Raw genomic sequence first — 16,264 nt, 5'->3', positions numbered from 1 at the left:
CTACAATGTAACAAATATTAGCTACCCGTGTAGGCACTTACAATATTCTATTGGGCTTATAATGCAGCCTTTAAAATTAAAAATAAACATATGTAATACAATTAAAGTTATTAAATTTAATGTGACTTTAAATGCAGCCTTTGCAATTAAAAATATATGTATATATAAGTCCCTGTTGTGAATGCTAACACTTATAATTTTATACAATGGGCATTTACAATGAAAAATTAAACAATGTCAACTTCCCTGTTAAAACTGTTACTGCAGTAGCGAAGTATGGCTCACTGGACTTGATTGATGAATGTGAAGAACGAGTCACGGCGCGGCGGCGGCTCATTGGACGTGTCGGCAGCGATGCACGGCGCAGCTCGCTGGACGTGTCGGCAGGCGAGGCACGGCGGTGGCTCGTCAAACTTGACGCTGAAGTTGTCTGCGGTGAGGCGCGACGGCGTCTCGTTGGGCTTGACACTAAAGTTGACTGCGGTGAGGCGCGACGGCGGCTTGGTGGACTTGGCACTAGTCGTGACAGGGGCGAGGCACGGCGGTGGCTCGTCCGGGTTGCTGCAGGGTGGTCGGCGCACGAGATGAGCGCGCGCCCAACCATGTGCGGTTGGTCACGTAGGCCAACAAGGGAGCCGGTCGCGCGGTGTAGCTAGGCGTGAACGTCAGTGGAGTCAGCCATGCACACACATTTGAACCGCAATCGTGTCTTCAATGCGCTCTGACTTCGTTTGCTTCCATGAGCCTCGCGGAAATACTACGAGGCAGCGAGCGTCGGTGGTCACCAGATGTGGAGCTCATGGGTTATCGTATTCTCCACGTTTAATAAAACCTTGTGTTCGATTTTATAATGTTTATTAATCCGTCACAACCAGAGTCACAACACAGAAAACTATTTTTATTTACATCCGTCATTCCAAATGTCCTACTTGAAATGTATGTCCCGCGGGGTTCTCACGCAGCTCGAGCCTACGCCGAGCGCCTATGTGTGCGCGGCGCAGGCTTGGGCGCGTGATTTGAATTGGTGATCGCCACAGACTATTATTTAAGTTATAATTTGTTGACTTCACATGGTGTGACCTACACTCTAAATTCATTAAGTTCATGTTCAGATACTTTACACTCGTTGCATTCCACACTGAGTGTATTTCACACGCATTGATGTTGAGGTTTCAGTCGATTTGAAGGTTATGATATTTGGACGCAGTATGATACAGGTGTCTGATATGACATTTCTTAAACTATGTGTGTATTCTTTGTAAGTTATCACTTACTTTAATGGTGAAGGAATTATTTCCTTGGTTCACAGTGATCCGTAAGGAAACATGCACATTGCACATCCAAGAATTTCGACAGTACGTACCTATCTGAAGTTTGCCTATCTGCATTATACCATATTGTGTGGCGGACTAAGGCCTAATCTCTCAATAGTAGAGGAGGCCCGTGCCCAGCACTGGGACAGTAATACAAGGCTAGCTAGTATTATTATATCCTATATAATATAATGGGCACTACATTTGTATTACAAATACAGTTTAGTGATTACTTAAAACTATTAGTTCTATAGTCATTGTAAGTACTAAGCACTGCCGAAGCGTCCGTACAACTCAATCCCTACCGGCTTCCCTTTCAGGTTTATTAACGCTTATCTTAGTTTTTGTTTTCTATTAAATTGGCTGCGATAAGTTAACAAAGGCAATGTTTTTTTGCCTCGGGATACCTTTTAGAAAATTTTCACTCTTCGCCACTAGTACTGTGTCTAGTGCAATAGATTCGAAGCGTCTCTTTAATATGTAATTATGGCATCAGGATGAACGAAGTCGATATTACTTTGCCCGAAAGGCGCAAATATTGTGACAAATACGTTAAGTGTCCAAAAATCAACAACATATCCCCACTGATTAATCAATATCAACATGTGGATTACAATTTAACTTAAATTGGAAGAAAATAGCTCCCACCCTGTTGTTTGATGATAGAAGTAGATTTCGCGTCATGACGGCTTCGTGGCGAATATAGAGACGATCGGCTATCGTATTCGAGGAGCGAACAACATAATATGTTAAGCAGATATTCTATAAGATGATACTGAAACCAACACGGTATTTGACTAAAACTCTTATAAGTACTGATGTAAATTTGGCATTTTAGAATAAATTTTGTTGCCGAAACATACACAATGATATATTGAAAGTGCAAGTTGAAAGCTGTTTTCATTTTCGACCATTTTGTTTATTTATTAGGAAAAATTGTATATTATTCTATAGACACGTTTCAATAATTGATATAAGCTTAAAACAATGATTCTGTATTGTAATATAGAGATAGGCCAATAGAACGCGCAATTGGAGGTCTCGAAATTGTGCCATTTGGAACCTTGCACTCACTGCGCGTAAATGCTAAACGATATCTCTTTTTAGTTCTTACGGATTTAAATACTTCAATGCAATGTCATTAAAAATAAAATATAAAAAAAAACAGTGGCGCTAACCGCTAACCTCATCCAAAATAAGCTAAGGTCTATGCTCTCAAATAAATGGAAATAAAATGAGTACTATTTAGATTAAATGTTTAATTATGTTATGTACTGTCGAAAAAAAAATACTTGCAACTTGTGAACCCTAAATAAATTATTCTCAAAACAACGATTTTAAATTTTAATTTAACAGGAGGAACATCAAAGTTGTAATACTTTTTTGTATGGCATACAGACATTCTTTTGTCGACAAATATCAATTGATTAGGGTGGTTAATTCTCTTCGATGGTTGTCGTCACTGATGACGTATCTATCAAGCGTGGTTAAGACAGCGAATTTTATAGTATTTTATGGTTGTAATCAAAATACTTCATTTTTATACTGCAAAATTTATTAATTGATACAAAATTGTGATTTAGTACATGTAAGGAGCACCGCATCCGCAGCCGCAGCTGCCAGCGATGGTGACGGCACCAGCGGCGGCAGCGGGTCCACCGAACTCCACGGCGCCGATGATGGGCACCTGTCCGGCGACGGCGGTGGTACCAGCCACGGGCAACTCACCGGCGACAGCCAGGTTGCCGATGCCAGAGCCTCCGTAAGCAGCGCCGCATCCGCCGCGGATCATAGGCTCGTACATGGGCGCAGCAAGGGGCATTGCAGGCACTCCCATAGCCATGGCAGGGGCGAGCGCGGGACCGCAACCAAGGTATTGGCTGTACACCGACTGGAAGAGAATAAATATTTTTTTGGATAAATAGTAAGTACCTAAAATTTCCATTGCCTGTAAAAAATGAGAATTTTGTATTGTTATTAATATTAGAAAAATCAAAAAGGAATTAAAGTACTCACGCTGATGAGACAAGCCTGGGCGCAGAGAATGAAGAAAGCGAAGGTAGACATGTTTGTACGATTGTATTCAACAAAAGCTGAATCCAGAATGACTTAATCCAGAACTATCATGAATTTATACGAATCTGTCTATACAGAATTACATCATTGTTATTTTTCGTCATAAAAATAATATTACATTTTCTGATCAAACTTTTCAGTCAGGGTGTTATCAGAAATTATACAAATAATAAGTTGATGATGTAATTATATTAGTTTTTGTATAAGTGGAGCAATGAATGCAGGTTATCAGTTGAGGCAGTTTCTCTTGTTTCCAGCTCAGTGTCACGTATGTGTAACGTAACGTCTTAGCACGCTGATAAAGACGTTATTTTTGTATATAAGCACCAGTCGCCTATTAAACATCACTCACAATCCGTGAAACAACTAACTTTACCACCATGGTCAAAGCTATTCTTTTCGTGTGCGCATCTGCGCTATTCGCTCAGGTGGGTATCCTATACAAAAAATGTATATAATATACTTAATTACTTGTTCATCTCGTGATCTATTACCAGTAAAACTGAAATGTCTATAAACTGTATCAATATCACCCATACCTTGAATCACAAAGCTCAACATGGCATTGAATATCATTAGTCATCCTAAGACAGCAATGCGCGCGCATTGGTATTTAGCAAAAAAAAAAGGCCGGCATCCGCTTACAAGAGGCTCTCCGTACGACTCTCGTATAATATTCTAACTGCTGATGTCATAAAAATATATTTTTTTTTATTTTAGTGCGCTCTGGGACAGTGCCTCGGTCGCATCGGCACTCCGCTAGCCGCTCCTTTGGGTGCTCGCTCTGCTTTGGCCTTCGACGGTCTCGCTTATGATGCTTGGGGCTACGACGGCCTCACTGGCTGGAACGCCGGCCGTCTTGGTTGCGGCGCCTACGGACCCGCCGCAGACATCGCCGCCGCCAGCACTCTCAACGCCGCCTACGGTGGTGGTCTGCCCGTCGCCACTGCCTCCCCCGCTGCTCCCACCGGTCTCGCTGTCGCCTCTGAGAACGTGTACGAGGGTGCTGTCGCCGTGGCCGGTAACCTGCCGTTCCTCGGCACCGTCGCTATGGAGGGAGTGTTCCCGACCGCCGGTGCCGGCGCTGTGTCGTACGGTTGCGGTGACGGTGCCGTCGCCATCACCGCCGAGGGTCCCATCGCTGGCCCCGCCGCCATTGCTCCCGCCATGGCCCCGCTCGGCCTTGCTGCTGTTGGCCCCGCTGCCATCGCTCCTGCCGCCGCTATCGCCCCCGCTATGGCTCCTCTTGGCATCAGAGGAATCGGTGCCCGTGGATGCGGTTGTGGTGCTCCCTACCTTTACTAAAAAAAAAAAATCAAAAACAAATAAAAGTTAAAAAATATTTTTTGATTTTTTTGCAACTACATTACCCAATAGATTATTGATAATATTTATAATAATTAGGTATCGCTCACGACTTCAGATCTTTCGTCGTATAGAAGTCATGTATTAGTTAACCTAGGACAAAGTTTACCTGTGTATCAAATTTTATTCTAATTAATTTAGCAGTCTCTGAGTTTACTTTTAAGAAATATCCGAACATCTTCACAAACTTTCGCATTAATAATATTAGTATAATACGCACTACAACTACTGAGAAAGAACACTTTTAATAATCCCTAACGACTTTATTAGCTTACCTATTACAAATAAAATATGGAAAATAATAATAGGGTAGATGACTATGTTCGATTTTGTATATTATTTTATATGTAACCGTTAAAACACAAAAAGAAACAATTTTGCGAAAACAACCTCTCAATTGGTTAGAAAATGAGGTAGAAATTTAATTTTATTTACGGAAAATCCGTAAAAGAGTTATTAATATTTTAATGTAATTATTATGGTAAATATCTTAACAAATAACTGTAACCTTAAACGCGTTTTCAAATTAGATAAATCCTACTAATATTATAAATGCGAAAGTTTGTGAGGATGGATGTATGTATGTATGTTTGTTCCTTTTTCACGAAAAAAACTACTGAACGGATTTGGATGAAACTTTACAATAATATTGGTTATATATCAGAATAACACATAGGTTACAATTTGTAATGATTTTGTTTTGACAACGATACCAAGTTATATTATGACCAAATTACACAGAGTTGGAAAAAAAAATGCTATGTTGGCGTACGCTGCCTAAACCGTTGGAGTTAGACAAAGGTGATCTACTGTAGGATTGTTGCCTTAAATAGTTTTACATAAAAGTCCGCGACAGCATATATCTACCTTTAATTTGGAAGCCACTATGCCCAAAATAGTTTTCTGCGTACATACATACATAACATCACGCATTTTATCCCCGAAGGGGTATGCAGAGGCGCAACTAGGGCACCCACTTTTCGCCAAGTATGTTCCGTCCCATGATGTGATAGGGGGCGAGCCTATCGCCATATCGGGCATAAATTCCAGACTCCGGGCTGATACTGAGCAGAAAAACCCAAATATCACTTTGCCCGACCCGGGATTCGAACCCAGGACCTCAGAGCGCTATTGTACCGGACATGCAATACAACTACGCCACCGAGGCAGTCAGTTTTCTGCATGTCTGTATGTTATCGATTTTCAAAAACTACTGAACGGATTTTTATAAAGTTTCATATGGAGCTAGTTGACCCTGGGAAGGTCATAGCTATAGGCTACTTCTTACTGCGGGAAATATATAGCGGGACTTTTATCCCGGAAAACTACACGCAGGTGAAGCCACGGGCGAAAGTTAGTCGTCAATAAATTTACTAATAGAAAGAAATGACTGAGATTTATTTATGTTTAGTCAAAAGTCTATGTATAAACTGACAAACAATTTTATGCCTTGGACGAAGCTGATGTACAATTTCTACAAAATGGTTAGTATAATATAATGTTAGTTTTTTTTAGCTGCAATGTTTCTAAAGAAAAGGAATATTTTTGTATGATCATTCTTATTTTCGTTTATTTATATTTCCTCTTTTTTATCAGAAATACATAAATATCAAGTCAAATATTAAAATCGAGCAAAAACCTTATCAAAACCGGTTTATGCTTCTGGGAGCTACAATGCTACTGACAGCTAAACAAATATGCAGATATATACCTAAAAGTCATAACACCCTCTATACACGTTGCGGGTTAAAATACATTGTAGTACAACCATCGTGTAGCCTTTGTTTACAGATTTTTTACTGTACTTACTACTACAGTAACCTACGAGGTATAATTTCCACTGAGTAATTAATAACATCCTGTAATATCTACACTAATATATAAAGCTGAAGATTATTTTTATTTGAACGCGCTAATCTCAACTACTAAACCGATTTTGAATTTTTTCACTAATAGGAAGCTATTTTACTCCAAAGTGCTTTTTATTCTGGAAAATATAAAGCGGAACTTTAATCCCGGAACAAGTTTCACACGCGGGCGGTGCCGCGAGCATAACTAGTCTAATGTAATATATATCTCTATGCTCAGGATATAGGCTATTATCCTAATGCATTACAATCTAAAATCATAAAAACGGAATTAGTGTAGAAAATATATTTATAATATATTAGGTCATTTAAAAACTATGGGTAAGCAATATTCATTTGCATAGGCTTCGGTCCGAAGCATGTACCTACATTGTACACCCTCATAAATATGAAAATTCAAATTCATTCACATCGTATTGACTAGAGTTTCAGTTGTTAGTAAGGAGTCGTTTTGTAATATTTGGAATATTCATCCAATGAAAACAATAAAGTTTGAGTGTACAAATTTTATTTTTGATATGTAACTGATATAAAAGATTGTTCTTAGTACATGTAGGGAGCACCGCATCCGCAGCCGCAGCTACCAGCGATGGTGACAGCACCAGCGGCAGCAGCGGGTCCACCGAACTCCACGGCGCCGATGATGGGCACCTGACCGGCGACGGCGGTGGTACCAGCCACGGGCAGCTCACCGGCGACAGCCAGGTTTCCGATGCCAGAGCCTCCATAAGCGGCGCCGCATCCACCGCGGACTATGGGGTCGTACATGGGCGCGGCGAGGGGCATCGCAGGCACTCCCATGGCCATGGCTGGGGCCAGCGCTGGTCCACAACCCAGGTACTGGCTGTACACCGACTGGAAGTAGAAGGACATTTTGTTATAATCATCGGTTATAATATGCAGTTAGATTTTATTCGAAAATTGAAAAACATTAGTACTTACGCTAATGAGGCAAGCTTGAGCGCAGAGGACGAAGAAAGCGAAGGTAGACATGTTTGTTTGATTGTTTTCAACAAGCGTTGAATGTAGAATGAATTATTTAGTGATTTGTACGTATTTATAAACTGAACACATAGATTGCATGACAGCAATTACATTAAATTACTCAATAATTATTTTTCCTTTTTTTGATAGCTTACGTATGTACCCGAAAATGGGCAAATACTTGCTCAAGTTATATTTCAGTATGGCAACATAAGCTGGTTATCGGCACTATGCAACCCTCGTTGCAGTTGACGTAACATCGCTTACACGTCGGCTCAAAGATATGCCGGTATTAATAGTATGATCAGTTTGTGTATAAAAGACGATCTACATCTGTTTTACATTCATTTACATTCAGAACTTGTGGAACGTCCTTCCTCAGTACAATACTACAATGGCCGCCAAAGCTATTCTTTTCGTTTGCGCTTTTGCGCTCTTCACCCAGGTTTGTATCTAATGCAAGAAAAATTATATTATACATTTTTACCTGCGGCTTAATTTTCTAATAACATAATTTTGTTTTAGTGCGCTCTTACCCAGTGCCTCGGCCGCATCGGCACCCCGCTAGCCGGTCCTCTGGCCGCTCGCCCTGCTTTGGCCCTCGATGGTCTGGGTTATGACGCTTGGGGCTACGATGGCCTCACTGGCTGGACCGCCGGCCGTCTCGGTTGCGGCACTTACGGACCCGCCATCGCCCCCGCCGTAGACATTGCTGCCGCCAGCACCCTCAACGCCGCCTACGGTGGTGGTCTGCCCGTCGCCACTGCCTCCCCCGCCGCCCCCACCGGCCTCGCTGTTGCCTCTGAGAATGTGTACGAAGGTGCTGTCGCTGTAGCTGGTAACCTGCCGTTCCTCGGCACCGTCGCTATGGAGGGAGTGTTCCCGACCGCCGGCGCTGGCGCTGTGTCGTACGGTTGCGGTGACGGTGCTGTCGCCATCACTGCCGAGGGTCCCATCGCTGGCCCCGCCGCCATTGCTCCCGCCATGGCCCCGCTCGGCCTCGCTGCTGTTGGCCCTGCTGCCATCGCCCCCGCCGCCGCTATCGCCCCAGCTATGGCTCCTCTCGGCATCAGAGGAATCGGTGCCCGTGGATGCGGTTGTGGTGCTCCATACCTGTACTAGATATTTGAAATCGACATTATGTAAAATATAATACAAATGGTAAATAATATGGCATTTTTTCTAAGCTATACTATAATTGATATTCATTAATTGAAATGTTATGTGAAAATAGGAGCCTGAGCAATACTACCTTAGGTACTCTACACATGAGACTAAAACCTGATTTAAGATAACGCTCCAAGTATGGAATTTTCACATTTTCTATTATTCCTATAATTAATTATCTAGTGGAGGAAAAAAATATGGTGAAGCTCATGAATGGGCTTTTAATTTGACATAAGAGACATACAGCATACGTCAATAACTACAAACATAATACATAATATATATTTCAAGTTCTGAGTTAATGCTACTTGTCACATAAATAAACTGATCAAATACAAAAATCTATGTTCGCTAATAAAGGATTATAAAATGAGTACTATCTACATGGGCTGCTAAAAAAATATGTTTCATGTTATAAATTTGTATGGAAATATTATGAATTAAAGTAAACAAATACACAATAGTTCGAACCCGATGGTTTCCATTCTGCTGCCCGCGCCGCTGCCCGCGCCACCACGGCATACTCGCGCAAACGACTACACTACACAAGTGCTTACTTCGATGTAGACATAGAAAAATTTTATAAACTGTTTGAAGTAGACTAGGACACTCAAGTTTTTTTCACAAGTGGGCCTTCTGATATTTATCTTTCTGTAGAAATCCCTGTATACTTTGTGGTTATCGTAGCATGAGACGACTTACAATTGGGTCCATCTCAAGGACCGGTTAATCATAAAAGCAAGATATAAAGTACTTACATAGAGCGGTGCAGAAGGTAATAACATTTACTAAAGCGCCCAAGAACACCCCCCGCTTCCTTAGTTAGTCTTTATTGTCGCCTCTTACGATTGCACGCATTTTTCTTTTATTTAATTAAAAATAATAGAGTGAAGTCTTGCGTCACCCGCTAAGGTTACAGGTTTCCTTTAATACTAATAATAACCTCCAATCATTTAAGTACTGAGTACTTAGATGAAATCTGCCTAACTTGAAATCTGATTTTGTTAAAAGAAAATAGAGTAAAAAGTGAATTTACTGCAATTACCTTTCGAAGCTATATAGATAATACTATGTTATATACATAAAACATAATATATTTATGTACAACCAAAAGAAATGTAGCGCCACATTAAATAAAAATTAACGCAATCAAACCTGATGTCAAAATAAATAGGTATACCTAGCGGCCATAGATAGAAAAACACAAAGAAATAAGCAATCTGGGAAAACCAGGACAATACCTATATAGTCCTATTATTCTATAGAACCAAATTTACATGTTGCTAATACTAGGAAATAGCTGAGCTATAAAGCGGCGATAGCTTAGTTGATTGTGGAACGGATTGCCGAGACGGATGTCCGCAGGTTCAAAATCCAAGGGCACACACCTCTGACTTTTCTAAATATTATATGTGTATTTGTAAATTATCGCTTGCTTTAACGGTAAAGGAAAACCTGCATACCTGAGAAGTTCCCTATAGAAATTTCGAGGGTGAGTGATGTCTACTAATCCGCACTAGGCCAGCGTGGTGGAATTAAGTCGAATCCCTCTCAGTAGAGGAGGCCTGTGCCCAAAAGTGGGACAGTATATAATACAGGGATGTAATACTAGGAAATAATTTAATATAGGTACTACTAGAAGACACTGTGCAACACTTTAAAATGTATTAAATCCATATTCAATGACTAAGACAACAGAATTATCAGATTTTAACGAAACTACACATAAATCACTAAAAGGACTACCAAAATTACAGAATAAGTACAATTGTAAAATACTTAGTCTACCGGAAGCGGGGAATGAGTGTACATAATCGATACCGAGACAAAATGTTTTGATATTGAGTTTGGAATCATAAAGAATCACAAACCATCAGATTTATAAAATGTTAAAGTCGGTTATCCAATATAAAATTTATAATTAATTATTTTTAGGGGTAATTTTGTTCGTAATAAAAAAATATATATACTTTGGTGTGATAATATAATTATTAAACTAACGATTTAAAACATAGCAACAATTAAGTTAGTACACAGGTCCTAGACCGCAGTTGCCCAAAGGACCTCTGTAGCTAGCCATTGCTGGACCGTATCCAAATGGAGCCATTCCAGGGCCGTATCCGAGAGCTGGCCCCATTGGAGCTGGGGCAACAGCGGGGGCGATGGGAGCCTCAGCTACGATGCCGATAGCGCCGTCTCCGCAGCCGTAGGATACAGCACCAGCACCCACGGTGGGGAAAGCGCCATCTGTAGCTACCGCGCCGAGGAAAGGCAACTGGCCGACGACAGCAAGCGTACCCTCGATCGCGTTCTCAGATGTCACTGAGAGGCCGGTGGGTGCGATGGGTGATGCACTGGTGACGGCGAGACCTCCACCGTATCCAGCAGCAAGTCCATTGGCAGGAGCGATTCCTAGGGGACCTAGACCGGGGCCCATGGGACCTAGACCGGGTCCCATGGGACCTAGACCTGCCCTCATTGGCCCATAACCAAGTCCTTCATAGGGTGCCAGGCCATCGTATCCCCAGGCAGGTCCAAACGGACCAGCAAGACCAGGTCCCAGAAGAGTTTCACGGCCAATACATTGGCTCAGAGCAGTCTGGAAAAAATAATATATTTAGTTTAGTGACTAATTATTTAAAAGCTATTTATTTGAAGCTGGTTGTGTCAGGGCAACATATATCAAGGAAAGTTTATGAAGATTAATAAAAAAAATATTGTACTGGTACACCCTAGGAACAAATGCCAGGTTACCTCTATTCTTTTTAAATAAAATACGGCTCGATTCCATACAAATATCAAAGCAACAAAACAAAATAATAGTACTTACTCCGGCAAAGCAGAGGAAGACGAAGGCTCCTGCTGTCATTTTTAGATGATTTTATGGTATCAATATACGTTGTATGACATTATTTTAAACCACAACACTTTTTATACTAATTTATTACATCATTTTGTGATGTTATGTTATGTTGTCATGTTGATAATTTAGGTTTGCGTTACATTAGAGATAATGGTCGATAAGTAATGAACTCGAACACGAACGTGCGTTTTCAGGAAATGTGTAGTACCTAAGAACAAGTGAACAATGATAACGATATTAAAAAGATATAGACACATTAGCATATGTCGAGAACTTCTCCCCTATACCAAAGGTTAGATACACTCGGACTTGATATTGTGGTAAATGTGGCTCAGTCACTCCCTCGAAGAATAATGCCAAGAGTATGACCTTGATTACCTTTCTTTTATAGATTTTATAAGTTAACAAGTCGATTTGGTAACACTGGAGAGTACTAAGTTTTCACTTATGGGATTTCCATAAGTTACTTCAAAGGACAGAAAAGTAGTAAATTACCCAGAAATACTTTACTTCTTTTCTGTTATTTTCTTTTCCGGATATTTTTTCTAATATACTATTAAGATATTATGTAGCTTAGTTTCTAGATTAGTTAATGGATAGAGATAATTTTTTTCATAGAGAATAAATTTCCCGTTTTACAGCCTAGTTGGGCTGCTAATAGATGCGAAGCGAAGATGAAAAAATGTATTAAGAGTCAAATTAAACTACTGAATGCGTAATCAGTAAATTGTATTTGCTTCGTTTAGGGGTTGAAAAGTGATTACCATGGATGATTTTATTGCATCAAATCAATAGACGTAGGGTCCACCACAGCCGCAGCCGCAACGTCCAGCGATGGAGACAGCACCAGCAGCAGCCGCGGTACCGCCGAACTCTACGGCGCCGATGATGGGCACCTGACCGGCGACGGCGGTGGTACCAGCCACGGGCAGCTCACCGGCGACGGCCACGTTACCAACACCAGCACCGCCGTAACCAGCACCGATACCGTCATAACCGACACCATATCCGTAACCAAAGCCGCCATAACCAAGGCCGCCGTAACCGAAGCCGCCGTATCCGAAACCATCATAACCAAGACCGGCGCAACCGATGCCGCCTAGACCGTATCCATCCCAACCCGCACCGTAGGCAAGGTCTCCATAGCCGTAACCAAGACCACCGTAGTAACCAGTTCCAATGCATGCGCTGTACGCATTCTGAAACAAAATAATGCATCCGATCACGACACCGACTAAAACTTAAAGCACACACGTACACAAACTCACACTATTTATCTCCGAAGGGATAGGCAGAGGCGCAACGGATGCACCCACTTTTCACCATGTGTATTTCCTTCTATTATATGATACGGGGCAAGCCTATCATCATATCGAATACAAATTTCAGACCCCGGAGTGATACTGAATAGAAAACCCAATATCACTGTAGAATCGGACCAGAGAGTTGTATCCTAATACAACTACACCATGGAGGCAGTCAAACTTAAAGCTTCAAGCTAATGCAGAAATATAAATAATAAATTATAATATTTCAAAATTAGTTGTTTTCATAGACATCAGTTACTTACATGGATGAGGCAAGCCTGCACGCAAAGAAGGAGGAAGGCAAAGGTAGACATGTTTATCCTGTTCTACTGAAAATTCACTATAGAATGATGTTAAACGGTTATTATGTGGTTTATATATAAAAATAATATGTCCATTGACCTTAATAATATAAATATTTCACAACCCTGTGATCTATTTATTTAATTTCCCAATAGTTTTAATTATTTTTGATAGTAGAACTTTCGTTCTGCACGTACAAATAATAAAACATGGAGGGAGTTGCTCAATGACCCGCAATTATTCAATAGGTATGCTATTGAATCTATGCAACTGGACATGCAAATGATGAGCAGTCACAAGGTCATAGGTTTCTCAACTCTTGCGCACATGAGGATAACGCGCTGCTTACGAACAAACTTTTTCATATAAATTTGCTCAGCAGGAAGAAGATATCATTCTGGTTTCTGCTTTCGCTAGAACATCATAAACACAAACATGTCTGCTAAAGCTATACTTGTCGCTTGCGCATCCGCTCTCTTAGTCCAGGTAAGATAATTATGTTTTATTATAAGCCTTTTTATCCTTATGGGTAAAGCGTTTGTAATCATTTGTCTAGTTTTATGGATGTTCTTGGACGGCGGTGATCTCTTACTATTAGGTGATATACTCAAATTAAAGAAATAAGGGAAATAGATTGTAGCAAAAAACCAAGGGCTATAAAAGAAATATATAATTAGTTATTGCTCTTTATAAGTCATTTATTTATACCATTTCTTTAATTTTATGATCGCCATATTATGACTTTAGTTAGAAATTGATAAAATAGGTGACTAGACCTTTTAAAGGTATTCGAAATTTACAGCTGTATTAATTAATAATATTCAATATTTCTGCGACTCCCTAATCTTCCATTTTTGTTTTATATGACCGCTAAGATCAGGGTGTGTACTGTGAAGGTATATTTCTTAATTTTTCTATTATTTCAGAGCGCTCTTAGCGCGTGTTTTGGACGCCTTGGCGCTGAAATCGGTCCTTACGCCACCGGCTGGGGCTACGACGGCCTAGCTTATGATGGATTTGGTTACGGAGGATTCGGTTGCGGTGGTCTCGGCTACGATGGATTCGGTTACGGTGGATTGGGCTACGGTCGCTTCGGCGCTATCGCTCCAGCTGCTGACATCGCTGTCGCCAGCGGCCTTGGAGCTGCCTATGGTGGTGGTCTCGGCGTCTCCAGTGCTTCTGCTATCCCCCCAGCCGGTCTTGCCGTAGCCTCTGAGAACGTATACGAGGGTCCCGTTGCCGTCGCCGGTAACCTGCCTTTCCTGGGTACTGTGGCTGTTGACGGTGTATTCCCCACCGCCGGTGCTGGTGCCGTCTCTTACGGTTGTGGTGATGGTGCTGTCGGCATCACTGCTGAGGGCCCCATGGGTGCCGCTGTCGGTCCCGCCTATGGATACGGTGGTCTGGGTGGATTCGGTGTCGGAGGTTACGGACTCGGACTCGGCTACGCCGGTATTGGCGCTCGCGGCTGCGGTTGCGGTTATGGTGCTTGGTACTGAAACTCTGCCCTGTTTGGTTAAACCAAGAAAATATGACCTGGCATTTTGAAAAATAAACTAGAAGAACAAAGGTGTCTTTTTTTGTCTATACTATTACACAAAGCTTAAGAGTTTGTTTGTTTGGTTGCCCTAATCTCAAGAACTTCTGGTTCGAAGTATAAAAGTTTTTGAGTGTGCTATAGCCCATTTATTGAGGAATGCTATATAATATATGGCCAATAGGATAGGAGCATCAATGGAAAAAGTATTCCTTCTGAGAGCTTTCGTTGCGTGCGATGCGTAAACTGTTAAAGTTATGCAACAATCTTGTATGACGGACTTGACTTGCTTAAAAAGTTCTAAACAAAGCCTCCCCCCTCCACCCCAGCTGCCTTCCTGTCTAAACGCGATTAGTACTCAAAAACTACCCAACAGTTTCTATGAAATTTGGTATGAAGATAGTTTGAGACCCTGGGAAAGACATAGGTTTTCCAAAGGTAAGGATCATAATATTTGGGCATTCCATTTTACGCCGTATATACATGAAAGATTAAGACCATCAGCCACGACGATCCTACGAGGGAAGTCAACGTACATGTATAATTTTTTTTTTAAATATATTTGATAAGTTCTGTACACAAAGTCTCATTGCTGGGCATGTAATTCCACTACTAGTACCTTTGCTGGCCTAACGTGGGTTAATAGACTACACAACATACCTTCGTACTTATTATGGAGAATTCTAAGATAATATCTTATTATGTTGATTTCTTTAAGATGTTTTCTTTCACCAATAAACCTATTAACCACTATCCAATTATCGAACAGTAGAGACGTATTCAAAAATCTCTATTACAATTGTATAAATTTGTTACGAATCGCCCTGTTGCTACAAATTAATTGTTAAACTGATAGACTAAGCGATTTAGTTTTTAACCGACTTCAAAAAAAAGGAGGAGGTTATCAATTCGACGTGATTTTTTTTTTTTTTGTATGTTTGTTACCTCCGAACTCGCTCATTTATGAACCGATTTGGAAAATTCTTTTTTTATTCGAAAGAATTTCTCTCCAGATTGGTCCCATAATTTTTTTTTCAAGATTGCTTTGGTAGTTTGTTTTAAAATTAAAAAACTAGAATAATTATGTCGTCCAAGAAAACGAAATCGCGAATTTAGCTTTCCTGTGACGTATTTAGTTATGTTTTTGCATTGATTTTGGTTGACTGTACTTCTCACATACTTATACATATAGCATAACATCTTTTCCCCGTGTCTGGGGTAGGCAGAGGCGTAACATTTCATCGCGATAGTCGTACTGTGTGTGAAACATATCAGTTGTGTTTTTGGGTTGGGTTTAATTGACTCTACTTCTTACATACGTCCATATATGTATATAGCATCACACCTTTTCCCCTTTTTAGGGGTAGGCAGAGATGTAACACCACAGCGCAATAGTTATAGTATGATCGTAATGTATCAGTTGTGTTTTTGCGTTAGGTTTGCTTGAATCTACTTCTTACATACATATATATAGCATCATA

General features: G+C 40.8%; 7 protein-coding genes across 7 annotated transcripts; 3 read left to right on the top strand and 4 right to left on the bottom strand.

Annotated features, from left to right (window-relative positions):
• Positions 1-2,850: 2,850 nt before the first annotated feature.
• Positions 2,851-3,436, bottom strand: LOC115439733 (chorion class CA protein ERA.1-like). The gene is made up of 2 exons (XM_030163703.1): positions 3,330-3,436; positions 2,851-3,204 (listed from the first exon to the last, which is right to left on the bottom strand). Exons 1-2 carry the CDS (start codon positions 3,378-3,380, stop codon positions 2,893-2,895), a joined length of 363 nt encoding a protein of 120 aa, XP_030019563.1. The 5' UTR covers positions 3,381-3,436; the 3' UTR covers positions 2,851-2,892.
• Positions 3,437-3,706: 270 nt separating this feature from the next.
• LOC115439732 (chorion class B protein ERB4) lies at positions 3,707-4,731 on the top strand. Its single transcript, XM_030163702.2, has 2 exons — positions 3,707-3,817; positions 4,110-4,731. The coding sequence occupies exons 1-2, from the start codon at positions 3,770-3,772 to the stop codon at positions 4,692-4,694; spliced, it is 633 nt and encodes a 210-aa protein (XP_030019562.1). The 5' UTR covers positions 3,707-3,769; the 3' UTR covers positions 4,695-4,731.
• Positions 4,732-7,113: 2,382 nt separating this feature from the next.
• Positions 7,114-7,708, bottom strand: LOC115439788 (chorion class CA protein ERA.1-like). Its single transcript, XM_030163780.2, has 2 exons — positions 7,565-7,708; positions 7,114-7,477 (listed from the first exon to the last, which is right to left on the bottom strand). The coding sequence occupies exons 1-2, from the start codon at positions 7,613-7,615 to the stop codon at positions 7,166-7,168; spliced, it is 363 nt and encodes a 120-aa protein (XP_030019640.1). The 5' UTR covers positions 7,616-7,708; the 3' UTR covers positions 7,114-7,165.
• A 215-nt stretch (positions 7,709-7,923) lies between these two features.
• LOC115439753 (chorion class B protein ERB4) lies at positions 7,924-8,777 on the top strand. The gene is made up of 2 exons (XM_030163735.2): positions 7,924-8,051; positions 8,132-8,777. The coding sequence occupies exons 1-2, from the start codon at positions 8,001-8,003 to the stop codon at positions 8,726-8,728; spliced, it is 648 nt and encodes a 215-aa protein (XP_030019595.1). The 5' UTR covers positions 7,924-8,000; the 3' UTR covers positions 8,729-8,777.
• A 1,961-nt stretch (positions 8,778-10,738) lies between these two features.
• LOC115456440 (chorion class CB protein PC404) lies at positions 10,739-12,254 on the bottom strand. Its single transcript, XM_030185519.1, has 2 exons — positions 11,604-12,254; positions 10,739-11,372 (listed from the first exon to the last, which is right to left on the bottom strand). Exons 1-2 carry the CDS (start codon positions 11,640-11,642, stop codon positions 10,800-10,802), a joined length of 612 nt encoding a protein of 203 aa, XP_030041379.1. The 5' UTR covers positions 11,643-12,254; the 3' UTR covers positions 10,739-10,799.
• Positions 12,255-12,348: 94 nt separating this feature from the next.
• Positions 12,349-13,315, bottom strand: LOC115456441 (chorion class A protein L11). Its single transcript, XM_030185520.2, has 2 exons — positions 13,207-13,315; positions 12,349-12,835 (listed from the first exon to the last, which is right to left on the bottom strand). The coding sequence occupies exons 1-2, from the start codon at positions 13,255-13,257 to the stop codon at positions 12,425-12,427; spliced, it is 462 nt and encodes a 153-aa protein (XP_030041380.1). The 5' UTR covers positions 13,258-13,315; the 3' UTR covers positions 12,349-12,424.
• Positions 13,316-13,624: 309 nt separating this feature from the next.
• Positions 13,625-14,815, top strand: LOC115439734 (chorion class B protein PC10). Its single transcript, XM_030163704.1, has 2 exons — positions 13,625-13,732; positions 14,173-14,815. The coding sequence occupies exons 1-2, from the start codon at positions 13,682-13,684 to the stop codon at positions 14,743-14,745; spliced, it is 624 nt and encodes a 207-aa protein (XP_030019564.1). The 5' UTR covers positions 13,625-13,681; the 3' UTR covers positions 14,746-14,815.
• Positions 14,816-16,264: the final 1,449 nt, after the last annotated feature.

This window comes from Manduca sexta, chromosome 18 (genome assembly GCF_014839805.1).
Source record: "Manduca sexta isolate Smith_Timp_Sample1 chromosome 18, JHU_Msex_v1.0, whole genome shotgun sequence".
Taxonomy (NCBI): Eukaryota; Metazoa; Arthropoda; class Insecta; order Lepidoptera; family Sphingidae; genus Manduca; species Manduca sexta.
The sequence above is the reverse complement of the archived record's forward strand: the minus strand, read 5'-3'. Positions and strand labels throughout refer to the sequence as shown.

Bases quoted from the DNA above. Each gene is read 5' to 3' on its own strand.
- LOC115439733 (XM_030163703.1), bottom strand. From the start codon at position 3,380: ATGTCTACCTTCGCTTTCTTCATTCTCTGCGCCCAGGCTTGTCTCATC. The intron at 3,205-3,329 runs GTGAGTACTTTA...ATTCTCTTCCAG, and splicing joins CCCAGGCTTGTCTCATCAGC to TCGGTGTACAGCCAATACCT.
- LOC115439732 (XM_030163702.2), top strand. From the start codon at position 3,770: ATGGTCAAAGCTATTCTTTTCGTGTGCGCATCTGCGCTATTCGCTCAG. The intron at 3,818-4,109 runs GTGGGTATCCTA...TTTTTATTTTAG, and splicing joins CATCTGCGCTATTCGCTCAG to TGCGCTCTGGGACAGTGCCT.
- LOC115439788 (XM_030163780.2), bottom strand. From the start codon at position 7,615: ATGTCTACCTTCGCTTTCTTCGTCCTCTGCGCTCAAGCTTGCCTCATT. The intron at 7,478-7,564 runs GTAAGTACTAAT...TTCTACTTCCAG, and splicing joins CTCAAGCTTGCCTCATTAGC to TCGGTGTACAGCCAGTACCT.
- LOC115439753 (XM_030163735.2), top strand. From the start codon at position 8,001: ATGGCCGCCAAAGCTATTCTTTTCGTTTGCGCTTTTGCGCTCTTCACC. The intron at 8,052-8,131 runs GTTTGTATCTAA...ATTTTGTTTTAG, and splicing joins CTTTTGCGCTCTTCACCCAG to TGCGCTCTTACCCAGTGCCT.
- LOC115456440 (XM_030185519.1), bottom strand. From the start codon at position 11,642: ATGACAGCAGGAGCCTTCGTCTTCCTCTGCTTTGCCGGA. The intron at 11,373-11,603 runs GTAAGTACTATT...TATTTTTTCCAG, and splicing joins TCTTCCTCTGCTTTGCCGGA to ACTGCTCTGAGCCAATGTAT.
- LOC115456441 (XM_030185520.2), bottom strand. From the start codon at position 13,257: ATGTCTACCTTTGCCTTCCTCCTTCTTTGCGTGCAGGCTTGCCTCATC. The intron at 12,836-13,206 runs GTAAGTAACTGA...ATTTTGTTTCAG, and splicing joins TGCAGGCTTGCCTCATCCAT to AATGCGTACAGCGCATGCAT.
- LOC115439734 (XM_030163704.1), top strand. From the start codon at position 13,682: ATGTCTGCTAAAGCTATACTTGTCGCTTGCGCATCCGCTCTCTTAGTC. The intron at 13,733-14,172 runs GTAAGATAATTA...CTATTATTTCAG, and splicing joins CATCCGCTCTCTTAGTCCAG to AGCGCTCTTAGCGCGTGTTT.